At 35.9% G+C, this 16,519-nt stretch overlaps 1 protein-coding gene across 5 annotated transcripts in view; it reads left to right on the top strand.

Annotated features, from left to right (window-relative positions):
- CTNNA2 (catenin alpha 2) overlaps positions 1 to 16,519 on the top strand; it is a 1,472,650-nt gene that overhangs the window by 460,405 nt on the left and 995,726 nt on the right. For 4 of the 5 annotated variants that reach the window (XM_054678551.2, XM_016948864.3, XM_016948863.3 and 1 more), the window contains one exon: positions 6,760 to 6,866. In XM_054678551.2, the coding sequence (XP_054534526.1) occupies positions 6,765 to 6,866 (102 nt within the window). In that variant the 5' untranslated portion in view covers positions 6,760 to 6,764. Of the gene's footprint in view, positions 1 to 1,878; positions 1,977 to 2,680; positions 2,738 to 6,759; positions 6,867 to 16,519 lie in introns of those variants that run through there. The other variant, XM_016948862.3, reaches the window with a different exon arrangement.

Genomic DNA, 16,519 nt, shown 5'->3' with positions numbered 1-16,519 from the left:
TTGTGATCCTCCCAGCTTGGTCTCCCAAAGTGCTGGGATTACAGGCATGAGCCACCGTGCCTGGCCAAAAGATCTGCTTTTTAAGGGGTCATGTGATTACATTGGTTCTACCCAGATAATTCGGGATAATTTCCCTTTTTTAAAGGCCACCGATTGGTAACCTTAATCACATCTGTAAAATCCCCTTGATCATGTAATGTAAGATATTTACAAGCATAACACAAGGGGGCTGAGGTCACTGGGCCAAAATTTTGTCTACTTTGCATTACACCTCACAGGTTCCTTCTCTTGACTTTGCCAGGCCCCTGTGTTGCTCACTAGCTGGCCCAGCTTTACAGCCAGCATCCTACTCTCACCATGTAAGACCAATGGCAACTTGGGGAAACTGACCTCAAGACCTGCTCTGTCTCACCAGGAAAGCAGCCACATTGCCCATGAGCCCCACGCATGCATTAGAACACCTGCTGTTGGTGTCTCCCTCATCTAGTCTAACATTCCTTTATATCTCTCTCTTGCCTGTTCCTCTCTCATTCTCCAGAAATGGCTGGCTCCTCTTTTTTTCATTTGTGTCCTTACCTCTATTTCCTCCCATGATTCAGAAGCTCCAGGGTGTAACTAAGCCTTGGGATTCTTCTCTAAAAGCCGTACGCCAGAGTGGTTTTGAGCATAAACTTTGAAGTCAAGACAATTTAGGTTCAAGTTTTGTTTTTTGTTTTTTGTTTTTTTTTTTGAGATGAGGTTTTACTCTAACATCCAGACTGGAGTGCAATGGCATGATCTCGGCTCACTGCAGCCTCTGCCTCCTGGGCTCAGGCCATCTTCCCACCTCAGCCTCCGGAGTAGGTAGGACTACAGGTGCGTGCCACTATGCCTGGCTAATTTTTGTATTTTTTTTTGTAGAGATGGGGTTTCATCATTTTTGCCCAGACTAGTCTCAAACTTCTGGACTCAAGCAATCTTCCCATCTCAGCCTCCCAAAGTACTGGGATTATAGACGAGAGCAATCGCACCCAGCTGAGGTTCAACTTTGATGACCATGAGCAACTTTCTCAACTGTTTTATACTGTAGTTCCCTCATTTATAAATGGGAGGTAATAGTAAAAGGTCATTAGCCAGTATTATTTTATTCATGGAAAAAGCAATTTAATATACAGGAGACTCAGTACTAATAATACCTGCCAACTACCCTAAATAGGGGAGAAATTTAAAGAAAATAAATGCAAAAAAGGCAGAGAAAAAAGCAATTCAAGGTTTTCAGACTTGATTCTTGAAATGCTGAAGAAATTTAGAAAATTCACCTTATCTCATCTCTCTCCCTTTCCCAATAGATCTGTTTTTGAGGCATCTTGTCTTGTGAGATTTCCAGTGGCATCCCTACCCCAATTGGTGTCTTGAAGTTTAGGATGATACTCATGTAGACAACATTGCAAAGAAGAAAAACCATCACTTTTGCATGTGCAATTATTCCACCGATTTTCAGAAGAAATCTTTTAATAATATAATGTTATCACCATCCTTGTTTTACAAACAATGAAACCGAAGCTTAGGTAATATAACTGACTCAACATCATACGTGCAGAGGTAGGTGAATTATCTCCACAGCTCTCTGATAATGACAGGCATTATCAGTCATTAGCTTCTTCTGAATTTGTATCAACTAAAGCTAGCCTATCATATAATAAAGCTTCGTGGAGTTTGATGGCAGTAGTGCCCAGTATTGGTGAAGAAAAAAATTCATGAGGAGAATCTGAAGCTGGAGATCCGTGGAGAGAAAACAGGTTTGGGTGGTCCCCTTGGCAACTGGAAAGCATCCTGGGCTATTGTGCTGCTATAGAACAGTAGAAAGAATGGAGACAATTTAGAAAGGTGAGGCAGAGAATTCCAAAGACATTTTCCAGGAAGGTTTGAAAAGGAGAATTTCTGCAGTGAACGATGCATTGTATTAACATATCTGGCATCTGAAGGCATTCCTTGGGGTATGGGAACTCGAGTCAGTTTCTCCTTATCAGGACGCTGTCCAAGGAAACAAGCCCCTTAACCCTTGGCTGCTTCACAGAGGAGCCCATTTTACTCTGACTTTTCTTTTCTGTCAGGTTTTGTATTTTCTATCATGAGTGACAAATAGCTGATAGCATCCTGGCCTGTGCCTCTTTCTTACCACCATAGAAAGAATATGAAATTATCTGAAGTATTACCAGGTGGGCTGTATTATTACCTTACATGGAAACACAATTTAAAACTTTTCTTTCTGTCTTTTTTTTTTTTTTTTTTTTTTTTTTTTTGAGAAAGGATCTCATTCTGTTGCTCAGGCTGGAGTGCAGTGGCACAATCATGACTCACTGAAGCCTCGACATCCCTGGGCTCAAGTGATCCTCCCACCTCAGCCTCCTCAGTAGCTGGGACTACAATATTGTGCCACCATGCTCACCTAATTTTTGTATTTTTTGTAGATATTGGTCTCACTATGTTGTCCAGGCTGGTCTCAAACTTCTGGGCTCAAGCAGTCCACTCACTGTGGCCTCCCAAAGTGCTGAGATTACAGGCATGAGCCACTGTGCCCAGCTAAAACTTTTCACGAAGAAACTCTCCTCAGAAATTCAAATTCTAGGAGCTTTCTCATAGGCTTGTAACATTGTGCTGTATGGAAGAAGACAAACTTGTTGTCTTTTGTTATTTACAGTCTTGTTTTTCACTCTTTGACTGTATCCACTCTGTATTCTAAGTCTCTCTACCAAAGGTAAGTAAAATATAAATTTTTACTTTGAATTCAAATCAGTGAGGAGAAATTTATTTGCTTTATGTAAATTTTCTTTTGTGGGCAAACAGACGGTATTAATTGCACAGATGGGATTGAGACTATATATCATTTTATCCTCAGAAAGATGAAGGGCTCGTGAGACTGCACACTTGATCTGTTCTCTTGTTTTCTCGTTTGTGTCAATTTGGTTGTTCCACATAGAGGAGTGTAAATCTGGATCTCTGTTTTAATGATTGTTTACCTGTTACTTCAGAGATAAAGAATTGCCAAAAAAGGAAATTTAAATTTGGGAAAATAATGACAACATAAAAATAATAACAAATATTTCCAGGAATGTTAGCATGCTTTCTATCCATTAAGTTATTTAATCCTCACAATAAGCCTATAAAATCCTTATTATCCTGATTTTTCATTTGAGGATACTGGGACTCAGAAAGGGCAGGCAATTGGACAGTATCACAGAGCTAATAAATTGCAGGGCTTCAAGTTTTTTTTTTTTCAGTATACGTTCCTTATTTGTTTATTTTCAGTCTTTCCCTCCAGAGTGTGATCTCTGCCGAGACAGCAGATATTTTTGCTGGTTTTGTCCACTGATGTAGCCCTGCTACCTAGAACAATGCCTGGCCCAGAGTATATGATAAATACTTCAATGGCAGGGCTTCAATTTAAACAAAAGTCTATTTGATACCATTGTGTTAGCTATTGCTGATTAATAGTTAATGGCAAAATCTCAGTGGCATGCAACATACAACAGCAGGCATTTGCTTCTTGATCATGTGTTGATGGTTTGGTTGGGGGTTGGCTGACTAGGCTTAACTTAGCTGTGCTTGGCTCCAGCTCCAGCTCGGATTCAGGTGTGCTCCATGTGTCCTTCTTTCGTTTTGGACCAGTAGGTTATATGTGACTCTTATGGCAGAAGGCAGTAGCACAGAGGAGAAGCCCAACTAAGTAAGCACATTCCAAATGTCTACTCACATCATATTTCTTAACATTCCTTTAGCCAAAGCTCAATAGCAATGGAATAGGAAAATATTCTCTTCTCATGGAGGTGAGGATGGGAGGGAAATGACTATTTACTGAAAAATCCTCCAATCTACCTCAAACGCCTGTGCATTTTCTCTGTCCTTCCTAATTCATAAATATTGAATGTACAGGTGGGATGACATTCTCAGTTAGGAGTCACCTTATTGTGTGTGCTTGTCAGAGGGGCCACATACCAAATCATCAATTCCTATTTTCTGACTACCATTGCCTCCCTTTTTGCTCTAGAGGATGTTTGACTCATTTTGCCTTCTGTGCCCAAATTTGTTCATACTAGAACTCTGGAGGCAAAGATCATTAATGAGTGATTCTAGAAGACTATGGTTATGATTACTATCCTGGAATAGAATCTTTTTTTTCTGTTTTCCTGCAATTCCAATTGGCCAAGGGATTTTTTAAGGAAAATGTTCCTACTACAAGGTCTAATACAGTCAGCAGAAAGCAATCCAATGTTTTAAAAGTAGCAGGACATGCAGGATGGGAATACTTTTTCTAGAAACAGCAAACTGTAAAGATGATACCAGCTGAGGTATCACAGGCAGGGGAGCTTCTTACCTTCTTCTACCTTGTGCTCAATGGCTGATATGAAGCTAAAATGCCCCTTAGAGGCAACTCAAAGGGAATCTTACATATCAACATCATGGGTTTAGAGGTGGGGATTTTGCAGTTCCCACCACCACTCCTTTTGTTCATTGCTAATGTGGTTAGTAAACTAAATGGTGAAAAGATTATGGGGTAGAGACAGAATTCCTGGTTTTAGTCTCAACTGTATCAGAAACAGCATGGCTGGAAAACAGCATTTCACATTTCTATGACTTATTTTTCCACTTCAACAAATTAGTACCATGTAACCTTTTCTTTGCTACTGAATTTTACCTTTGTCACAAGAAATGACTAAAAAGATTGATCCTTAAAGGAATAAATTAATTTGAGTGATTTGTCTGGGAACTATTGTTCTTTTATTTTTAGATTTATAAGGGCTCTGTGACCTTCAGGACTGAAGGCCCTAACTAACGCTTGCTTCTTGGCTCATAGTTGGCTTGAGATCTTTGTTTAAGGAGTATCCTTCACTTCTGCTTGATGCATGCTAGATTCATGTCTCTGTTGTGATTTCCCCAGCATTTTTGTGTCATGTTTTAAAAGTTACATAATGGAACAGCTATAATTTTATGTGCCTTCCTTGATCTATCAGCGTATGTCTACAAGCATGCCCATGTTATAATGGAAATTCTCTATGCAGTCTTACCCAGTACCTGTCACTATCATCTTACAATGACCATGACTGAGTATCCAGCTTTCCTACAGAACTTCCATGTTCATCATCATTATTATGCCACTTGTGATTCCATTAGAGTTTGAAAAAGGTTCTCAGGGAACTTCTCCAGAAACTTGCAATAGCTGTATCATAAGTACTGGACTAAGATCACTTAGGTAGGTCTGGCTTCAGTAGGGATGAAGGTATCCCAGTGTCTGCAGGAAGCATCTGGCATCTTTATCCTTCTATGGCATGAGAAGGTGTGTTGCCCAGCGGCAGAATTCTGTATATGACAGAGCTGCTTTATGGCAGTTGGTAGTGTGAATGGAAAATGTGTAAAGTGTTTTTAGGTTTTTGGAGGACAGGCAGCATGTCGGTGCCAACTATTGTTGTGATGAAGAAACCCAAATCTAAATCGGTCTGTATGGTTGGATTGCTATGCTTAGTTTATTTAAAACATGGCATTTGGAGAGAGTTAAAATACCAGCACACTGTGTCTTTGCCTCTACTTTTTTTCTAAAGCAAATTGGTTGGGTCTATTTGCAAAAGCTTTAGCTGTAGGAGAGCCAGTAAAGAGGCACATTTCTACTAGTGCCTATTGTGATAGGCCTTCTTTGTCATGTTAATTCTAGTAGAAATAATCATCTACATTGATTTATAAGGTTGGAATTGAATGGGGACATTGATTCAAAATAAAAGAACAGCCATGGACATTTTGATTTATGTTGGTATTAAGGCAAATCATTCAGATTCGGTTTGTACAATCTAAGGTTGCTTGTCCAGTGGTTAGATGTCAGAATGTATTTAGCAATTTCTTGATGAAAGAAACAAACCCCTGATAGAATGTATACTTTTTGTGGGGGGAGGGGCTAGAACTGTAATTTTTTGCTTGTTGTGTGGAGACTGCTACCTGCATGTCAGTGGTTCTTAGGTAAGACAGGATTGCTTTAGAGTGAAATAAATAACCTTATCAGTCACTGATTTTATGGGACAAGAATGTAAATGTAGTGAGTAATCAGAGAGCATGTAAATAGTAGCAGATAATTTTTCAGAACATTGGCACTTAGTTTGAAGATGTCTTTCTTACTTAAGAGACTGAAACTCTTGCCCCAAGGAGTATGATATTCTCAGGGGTCAGTTATGATGTGAAGAAAAAAGTAGCCTTTTGTTATAAAGGGGTTCCTACATCTAGTAATCATTGGTGGATTTATTTTGCTTCCTGCTATTCTTTGTTGTTCTCTCCAGACTGACATTGATGCCCCTTCCTCACCTCTCCCATAGTCCTCTCTGTGTTTCTTAATCACAACATGTGTCACACTGAGACCTAATTGTTCCCATATTTGGCTGTCTCTAACTTTAAACATTAAGCTACTTGAAAGCAAGACTGAAATCTTTCGCAGCATATAGCAGATAGGTATGCATACTCATTGTTGAGTAAATGAAATATTTCAGTGGCTATTGGGTCCCAAAAGCAGGCCTAAGGTACACCAGTATGCTGAGGAGGCCTCAGTTTTTAATCTGATTCCAACATTGCCACCTCACAGTGTATTGGTCTGGTTTTTCCATCTCTAATTTGACCAGGTTGGACCAGAGAGGCTATCTTCCAGTATGTTCTAAGTTTCAGTGATTTACTCATTTTGAATCACCAAAGTTACAATTTATTTCAGAGATGATTATTTCTAACTGATTACGTGTGTTCCCATAGGGAGCATGACTTCGGCAACTTCACCTATCATTCTGAAATGGGACCCCAAAAGTTTGGAAATCCGGACGCTAACAGTAGAAAGGCTATTGGAGCCACTTGTTACACAGGTAAGGGATGCTTTGAAACCACGTTGTTTTATATATGTTTCTATTGTGACTACATCCTGACTCTTGGAAAAACTTAGACATCCTTAAAAGAGAATAAATCATGCCATAATTCCGATTACTGAATATATATTACTGCCTGAACTATGGGCAGTCTCATTGCCCTATAACATTTGAAGTGGCTTTTAAAAACTATTTGTATGATTTTTGAAATTAAGTTGATGAGATAATTGAAGAGGGGTCCTTGGTGAAGGGGGCCCTCATTTACGGTAATGGGTTCAAAGTCTAAATAAACTATTCCTCCTGCACTTTCAGAAGCTAATGCACCATTAGGAAAAACTGTGTTGACTATACAACAGCAATGTATATTTATTGAATTACTTTTCTTTCAGTTTACAAAGCACAATTCATCCTGTTTGAGTGATGAGATGTTCCATTTTTGTGTTGTCACAGTTGTTACATTTCCACAAGATAACTGTCAACAGAAAAATATCATCAGGATTTTTAAGTGTTATAAGTTAATTTTTAGTGTCTTGTTAAGCATACTCTATGCTATTTTAACTCTGAGATTCCTGGGATGTGAATTTTTTTTTTTTTTACCAAATTATAGTAGAGGCATTTGTATTGTCCTGTGGCTGCTATAACAAATTCCTATCTACTTAGTGGCTTGAAGCAGCACAAATTTATTATTCTAGAGGTCAAATATCCTAGTCAAGGTATTGGTTGGCTTGCATTCCTTCTGGAAGCTCTAGAAGAAAATCCATTTTCTTGCTTTTCCCATCTTCTAGAAACCACATCACTTCTTTGACCCCTTTCTCTATATTCAAATCCAGCAATGTAGCATCTTCAAATTTCTCTTGCACTCTGACCTTTGCTTTTGTCCTTGCATCCCATCTCTGAAATTGTCTTTCCTACTTCCTTCCAATAAGGACCCTTGTGATTATGTTCGGTCCACCCAAATACTCCAGAAAAATCCTCCCATCTCAAGATCCTTAACCCAATCACGTCCAAAAAGGCTTCTATTGCCATTTAAGGTAACATATTTACAGTTTCCAGGGATTAGGATGGAGTTGCTTTGAGGACCATTATTCAGTCTGCCATAGTTTGCCCTGTGGCTCCCCAAAGATTCAGTTCCTTCCTTTATGCAAAACACATTTCACCACATTCTCAGGTCTCCAAAAGTCTCAACCAATCATAGCATCAACTCAAGTTCAAAATATCATCTAAATTTCATCAGCTTAAAAGTCCAAATCTCATTGTCCAAATTATTTAAATTAGATATGGCTGAGGATCTCTTTATAATCTGTCCTTGAGCAGTGTTCCTCTCCATCTGTGTAGCTGTGAAACTACAAAACAAATTATATGTTCCCAAAATGCAATGGAGGGACAGGCATAGGATAACAGTTACAGACATTCCTACATAAAAAGGGATAAAGTGGAAGGAAAAAAGAGTTGCCAGTCTCAAGAAATGTAGAAATCTACATGGGAAAATTCCATTAGATTTCAAGGCCTGTGAATAATCCTCTGTGGCTTGAGTCTGCTCTCTGGGCCTAGTTCAGAATTATTTCTTCATTTTCATGAAGGGTTGCACATATTTTCAACCAGGTATTCTTGTCAGCCATCTCCTACCTGTAGAATTTTGAGTGTCCATCAGCCTTCGTGCATTTCATCTCTTTTCTGCCTGTATCAGTCCAAGCTGATGGTGTTACCACCGTTGTAGGATTCTCAAGAACATTGTGATTTTCCTATGTACATCTCTAGGATTTACTCCATTAGAAAAACAGGCCCCTCTACAGATCTTTCTTGGATAATTTCATCTCCATTTTTGGCCTCTGTTGAAGTGGCTGAGGGGATCCATGAATTACATGCCTAATCACTTCAAAGAGCCCTCCTTTCACTTGGACCTTTTAATCCTTATAAGGCACTAGGAAAATGTTATCCAGACATAAAATTGGCTTTCTCTTCAAGTATGCTTTCTTGAAAGCACGTCTCCTAATTTTAGCCTTTTGAAGTCTTCATAGGTTGAGAATTGTCCCAATCATCAAGTCCTGGTTTCTTTTGGCTTAATAGTTATTCCCTTTATTCATCTTTTCCCCCTCACATTTCACTATAAACAGCAAGAAGAAACCAGGCCACTCTTTCAACACTTTGCTTAGAAATCTCCTCAGCTAAATATGTAAGTTCATCACTTGTAATTCTGACTTCCATGTAATTGTAGGAATCAGTCCAGCTGAGCTTTCTGCCACTATGAAACAAAGATTCTCTTTTCTCCGGTTTCCAATAACATGTTTCTCATTTCCTTCTGAGGCCTCACCAGCATCTCCTTTAATGTCCACATTTCTACCAACGTCTATTTATGGCAACTTAGATATTCCCCAAGAAGTTAAAGGTTTTCTCTACCATGCTCCTCACTTCCTTCTGAGTCTGCACCAGCAGAGCCTTTAACCAAATCTTTATTTTTAATAACAGTCTGTTCAAGGAGATCTAGAATTTTTGTATTATGCTTCTCAAAATTCTTCCAGCCTTTTCTCATTACCAATTCCAAAGCCACTGTCTACATTTTTACGTATTTGTTACTAGCAGTGCCCCACTTCCAAGTACCAAAATCTGTGTTAGTTTCCAACTGCTGCTATAACAAGTTTTCACAAATGTATTAGCTTAATATAAAACACATTTATTGTATAGTCCTGGGGGTGAAAAGTTCTAAGACCAGTGTGGCTCTAGGGAAGCATCTAGTTCCTTGCCTGTTTCAGTGTCTGCAGTCCACCTGCATTCCTTGTTTGTGTCACCTTCTTCCATTTTAGAGCCAGTAGCACAATGCTCCAAATCCCTCCGATTTCAGCTTAAACTGTTATATTTCCTTCGATGAATCTTAACTCTACTGCTTCTCTCTTATGAAGATCCTTGTGATTACATTGGGCTCACTCATATATTCCAGGATAATCTCTCCATCTTGACATCCTTAACCTAAGCACATCTGCAAATTCCCTTCTGCCATTTAAGGTAGCACATTCGCAAATTCCAGGGATTAGAATGTGGACGTCTTTGTATGCAATTGAAGAACATTTTATGAGATTCATGTATATTTTTCATTCAGTCATGACTCTTGTTAGTTCTATAAAAATTTCTGCAAGAAGCACCTAATATTGATATGCTTACCTAATACTGATAGGAAGTATGTTGGCCACCTACTCAGATTGTACCCTGTGGCCTAGGGCTGATTCATGAATTTTTAATGGTCTGCAGTAAGAACAAAATTGAGGATAAACACTTGAAATTTTTATAGGAATTTGACAGTAATTTTTTGTCTGCTGAACCTAAATATAAAATATGGACTTATAATTGTATATGTTTAATTTTTAAAATTATTCATGATGTTGTGTTTTATAAAATATTGGTCTGTGAGATATTGGAATAATAAAAATGTAGCCTTTCATCACAGATAGCTTGAGAAAGACTGGCTTAGGAGATATGTTGGAGTCAGAACAATCTGGTCTAAAAGGTACTTCTGCCAGATCAGTTAAAAAGTGAGTGACCTTTTCCTAGCCTTGGAGTTTACACTTAAGAGTACCTATAAGTATATTTAATCCTTATCATACAGATTAAATGAAAGAAAATATTAGAATACAGTACCTGGTATAAAACAAACATTGAGTAAATGTAGCTTCTGTTTTTCCTGTTTGATGGCTATATATTCTGGCTCATGCTAGTCATAAACCAATATTGTGTAATTTATGAGAAGGATGTAAGTGAATTAGGCATGGGCTAGCACAATATTACACTTATAGAGCCTTATGTGTTAAAATTTATGTACTTATATTTTACCCTTGAATTTAGCTTATGTAAATAATAGCACATCTAAGATTATAATTAAAAATTCTTTTTAGCTGGGCGTGGTGGCTCATGCCTGTAATCCCAGCACTTTGGGAGGCCAAGGCAAGAAGATCACTTGAAGTCAGGAGTTCGAGATTAGCCTGGCGAACATGGCAAAACCCCATCTCTACTAAAAATACAAAACTTAGGCATGGTGGTACATGCCTGTAAACCCAGCTACTCAGGAGGCTGAGGCAGGAGAATCACTTGAACCCAGGAGGCAGAGGTTACAGTGAGCCAAGATCATGCCACTGCACTCTAACCTGGGCGACAGAGCGAGACTCCATCTCAAAAAAAAAAAAAAAGTCTTTTTCATATGCCTTTTAGTCCAGTTATCTAAAGTCCTTCTGTTGCAGACAAAAGCAATGCATTAAAATATTTTCTCAAATTAAGGACAGTGAAGTGGCTAATTCATATTTGTTCACATAATACAGTAGAATGCTTAAAACTTTTCTTGAATTTCATACAGAGATTTGGCACTGTAAGTAGTCTTAACATCCTTCCAGTCTCCTATCTATGTGCCTTATATTTCCTCCTAATATTCCATACTGATTTAAAAAAACTAAATATGTGAATTTTAAGATGGGATTTTCCATATGATATTACTTCCCTACAATACATGACTGTGTTGTCAATACTAACTAATTCTTCCCTTGGAATTAAACCTTCATGATGGGACTGATGTGACTGTTGACCCTTAAAGGACTTATGAATAAGGAAGAAGAGCTAAGGGAATATTAGCTATAAACTTCTTACTCAACATTTAAAGCAAACTGGAACTGTGAGAGGGAACCAAACCAAGGCCCCGGTTGTATCAAACACATACACACAACTTTATGAATTGAACAAAATTCATAGCAATATGCAATGATACAGTATGCTCATAGCTATCTCACAGTTTCTAATAAGGATGGATAAGGGATGAAATGAAAAACAGAAGTTATGGGGTTCTGAGTAAAATTCTTTCACTGTCATGAGAAAAATGACATTAGGAATTTACTGTTGATTCATATTTAAAATATCCCACAAAACCTTACCTTATATCAATAATGATATATATGAGGCCTATACATTTATTTTATAATGTTGAAATGGCAAGATTCCTTTTGGAGAAATTGTACATTATTAAAATGATGAAACTGCTAAGGAGAAGAGATATTCATCTTAGGAAGTTTAGTCCTTGAAAGTGTCTGAACTTTTTATAAATTCAAAAATGGAAGGAGTTTCAATAGGTCACATTCTGTATTAAGAAGCCTTATTAGAAAACTAACACAATTTATTAGGCAACTTTATTACAAAACTAAAAAAAAATTATTAGGAAATTAAGAAACACTCTTAGATAACTCTTAGAACCAAAGGGAAATTACAACTATATAAGAGTTAATGAAAAAGAAGATCCCTTCCTAACAAAATAGGCACATCCAGTAAAAGCTATCATCAGTATCGAATTTTAGCTTTAGATAGCTTTGAAGAAAGAAAAGATACAAAAAATAAACTATGAATCTTAAGGAATTAGAAAAAAAATCAAAAGAAACTAGGAAAACAGAATTTAATAACAAGGAAAACTGGAATCACTAGAATAGAATGCAAATGTAAAAATGGCTAAATAAACTCAAAATTTGGTTATTCTTTGAAATGGCCAACATAAACCCCTTGAGGCACAAATTATGGAAAATATATAAAGAAAGAATATATAAAATTGTAAATGAGAAAGCAGAAGTAACTCTAGAAACAAGAAAGGTTAAAAAAAGTATAGTAGAATATTAGGTGTGGCTCTGCACTGATGAAGCATGAACATCTGAAGGAAGGGAATCAGTTCCTAGAAAAAAATAAATTACTAAAATATTTTCAAGAGAAAGTAGAAAACTGTAGTATTCCATTTAAATACTAGAGCTGTTTAAAGATCGGTTATCAAAAAAGCACCAGAACAGATGGATGTTTAGTTGAATATTACCAGATGCTTGTAGCACTGATATTCCAATATTCTTTAAATGATTCCAACCATAGAAAAATATAGAGAATGTTAATCATTTTTTAGAGAATCATAATTTTAACATTAAAAATTTAAGTCACATTCTAAAACTTTTTAAAGAAAAAGACAGTGATGATTCTCTGTCATTTGAAAATGTAAATGCAAAAAAGAAACCTACATAAGCTATTAATAAATAGCACCCAGCAGTATATGAAAAGATCAGCATATGTGTGAAAAAAATAGGATTTTTAAAGAATATAATGGTGGCCTATATTTAGAAAACAAATAAAAATACTTTAGTATATCAATAGATTATATCATTAGATACCAAAAAGATATTTAATAGAATTTTGCAGTTATTTCTAATAAAAATTCTAAGACTAGGATCAATCTTTTAAAATAATGTACCACGTAAATTTTGGAAAAGGACTAATAAAGACCTCTTTGGGATATAATTTTTATATCATTACAAGTAACATGAAAATGAGGTTAGGTTGCTAGATATAAGATAAATATACAAAAAATAATTTTGTATCTATTCAAAGGGAAAGAATTCAAAACAAAGATATTTCTTTATAATTGAAAAATTATAAGGTCAATTATTTTTTTCTGTATGAAGTGCATATTGATGTTTTAATTTCATTTCCAGTTTTGTAATTTATTATATCATTGGAGCAGAGATTGTGTATGCATAGGCTTTAGAGTCAGAGAGGCTCAATTGTAAATCCTGTATTCATGGTGATAGCTTCAGTAGATTACTTAACCACTCCCTAAATGTAAAATATAGATAATAATAATTTCTACATCATAACAGTATTGAAAGGATAAGTGAGATGGTTTAAAGGGACTAGAAATGCCTAATGGTATGCTTACAGTAATACAGGCTTGCTTTCAATACCATTTTCTTTACCATTTAATGGTAATGACTTTCGCTTAATAAAACATAGGTGTCATATCTAATACAGGGATTCATTTGGATACTTTTTAGAAAAAATATTTTAATGGAGATTTATAAAAACATTGATTTGCTTATTGCATCAACAAAAGATAATTAAAACGGAAACCTCTGAAGTTATTGAGAGTTCAACCTTTACCTTTTCAGGAAGCTAATGAAGCACTGGCCATCAAAATGAGTTGGCCATCAGAATAGAATTTGCTGAAATTTTGTTCTTTTTTTTAATAGAAGATGAACCTGAAACTTAATAAGTAACACTAAACATCTGATAAAAGGATATCATTGATGTTTAATGAGCTGTTCTAAAGTAGCCAAATAGGGAAGGAACCTCCTAAGAAGAGGAGCTCTCTTTAATCATTTCCAATATTATTTTGAGCAATGTTCGTGGGGCCCTGTGAAATTAGGCTCTGGTGAATTTTATAGTTGAACCATTTTAAATTTTACTCCAAAATTTAATAATTATCTCAAGCTAATTAGCACTTTATATATTTTAAAAACATTTTAAAAGTTAAAATTTCAATTTTATATTTTTAAAAAGTAATCAATTTTCTCCCACTTTATATATAATTTATTATAACAGGAGTAAATTTTTTGTGAGTCACAACAGTAGTTCATTACTTTGGTGCAATTAAAATCAGGGAAACAGGAGGTTCAGATTTAAAATTAGAAGATTTAGAGCTGAAAGTGATTCCAGAAATAAATGAACACTTAGAAGCAAAGTAACTTCTGAGAGTTGATCCAGTGCCTTTTTTTTTTTTTTTTTTGCTACACCATACACTTTCTTACAGAATTTACAAAATATAGCATTTTATGCAAGAATTTACTGAAATAATCAAAATATAAAGTGAGGCATCATTATACTCATTTTTCCCTCTATCCAGAGAATATCATTATTGAGAGTCACCTTAATTCATGGTTTATTCATGATATTGATAAATGAATACATTTGGGTGGTTTCTATGGTGACACTACAGTGTTACCATAAGTTGTGCATGCATTTTTGTCAGAGAATTGAAATTGCATGAAAGGTAAAGGATGTGCTAAAAGTGAATGATGTGAACTCCATTAAGACTGTTTGATGTTTAATCTAATTCATGTATAGTGTGATTAACCCATTTCCAAGTATATTTTCCCATTTTTATTTATTTACCTTTGTTTTCATACTAGGTTCCATTTTCATTTTTGAATGATATTTTTCTTGCCTTGAAAAGTATTTCAGATTATGTGTCTTTAAAGAAAGTTTTGGGGCCAGGAGAAGTGGCTCATGCCTGTAATCCCAACATTTTGGGAGGCCAAGGCAAGAGCATCACTTGAGGCCAGGAGTTCGAGACCAACCTGAGAAAAACAGTGAGACCAGTCTCTACTAAAAGTTTTTAAATAAAAGTTATCCAGGTGTGGTGGCACATGCCAGCTGCTCTGGAGGCTGAGACAAGAGAATTGCTTCAGCCCAGGAGTTCCAGGTTACAGTAAGCTATGATGGTGCCAGTGCACTCCAGCCTGAGCAACAGCATGAGATCCCATCTCTAAAAAGAATAATAATAAAACTTGGGGGTGAATGAAGTACCTTAAGTATCATAAGTTTATTGAAAACTGCTAAATCTCTGCATCTTTCCTTGTCAAATAAATACATATGTATGTATACTTACATACATATTACATACAAATAGCATGTGCATATACACACACAAGTAGTATGTATGTATGCAAATAGCATGTTTACAAATACAAATACTATGTATATATAGTATATATTTGTATATATGTATGTATACTATATATGTGTATATACATATGTATACACATACGTATGTGTATACATATGTACGTGTGTGTATACTATATACATACACATATATAGTATACACATACATATGTGAACAGAATTTGAATATAAGTAACTAAGTTGTGATTTATAAATTTACCTGTATTACATAGATTAATATTTAATTGAAAGACTATAAAATATTTTTATTGTTTTATAAATATGGTTTTGTCTTTTAATATGAACATTTCTTAAGTTGCTATGTTTTTACAGTAGGTGTGTATACCCAAAGTAGTTAATATATTGGAAGCACTTCTTTGAATTGAGGTCCTCTGGTAGTTTGTTCAGTACTTAGTGTGTTTCCACTTCTGAAATAGGAGTTTAATTAACCAGTGTGTAGTCTGGAATTAGATTAATTTCTGTTTTGGGATTATGCTCAATATTTTAATGTCTGCCACCAGATGGGAGTGATACTCTTTCTGTTATATGGCCAGCTGTGTTGGCCATGTTTTGAAACTTGAGTAATGTACAGAACCCTTTTAAAATAAGGAAAAAAGGGAAAAAAGCCCCAAATTCCAAAGTGGGCTTAAACTAGTATAAACATGGAATTATGTAATGCATGTATGTTTATCCATAAAGAAATTTATAAAATAAGTACAAAAAATACAAAAACAAAGCAATTAAAATCAACATCAACTTGATGGATGATACTGTTTTGCTGAAATGAAATCACTGTGTATGACGTAAATGTTGGTGGTGACTGCTCTAGCTCCCTGTCTTTTGTGTTTGGTGAACACACACCACCCTGTGCCATGTGATAAGTCACTTCTTTCCTCACCTTCAGAACCACCTACTGCAAATCACAGCTATTTAGTGCACCATGGTATCATTGCACTCTGTTTAGCATAAATATTTTCACAGTTAACATGTGACATCTGCCCTTTTTCCCTTCTTATTAGCCTAGGGAAATGAAAGTTAAGTAGCAAAACTTGTGATAGTTTTAGAATACAAGCTAACTATATTAACATTGATAAAACTACCTATTCTTCCGTCAAAATATTTACTTTAAATAATTTCTAGTATAAACACTGATT

The sequence above is a fragment of the Pan troglodytes genome, chromosome 12 (assembly GCF_028858775.2).
Source record: "Pan troglodytes isolate AG18354 chromosome 12, NHGRI_mPanTro3-v2.0_pri, whole genome shotgun sequence".
Lineage (NCBI taxonomy): Eukaryota > Metazoa > Chordata > Mammalia > Primates > Hominidae > Pan > Pan troglodytes.
The sequence above is the reverse complement of the archived record's forward strand: the minus strand, read 5'-3'. Positions and strand labels throughout refer to the sequence as shown.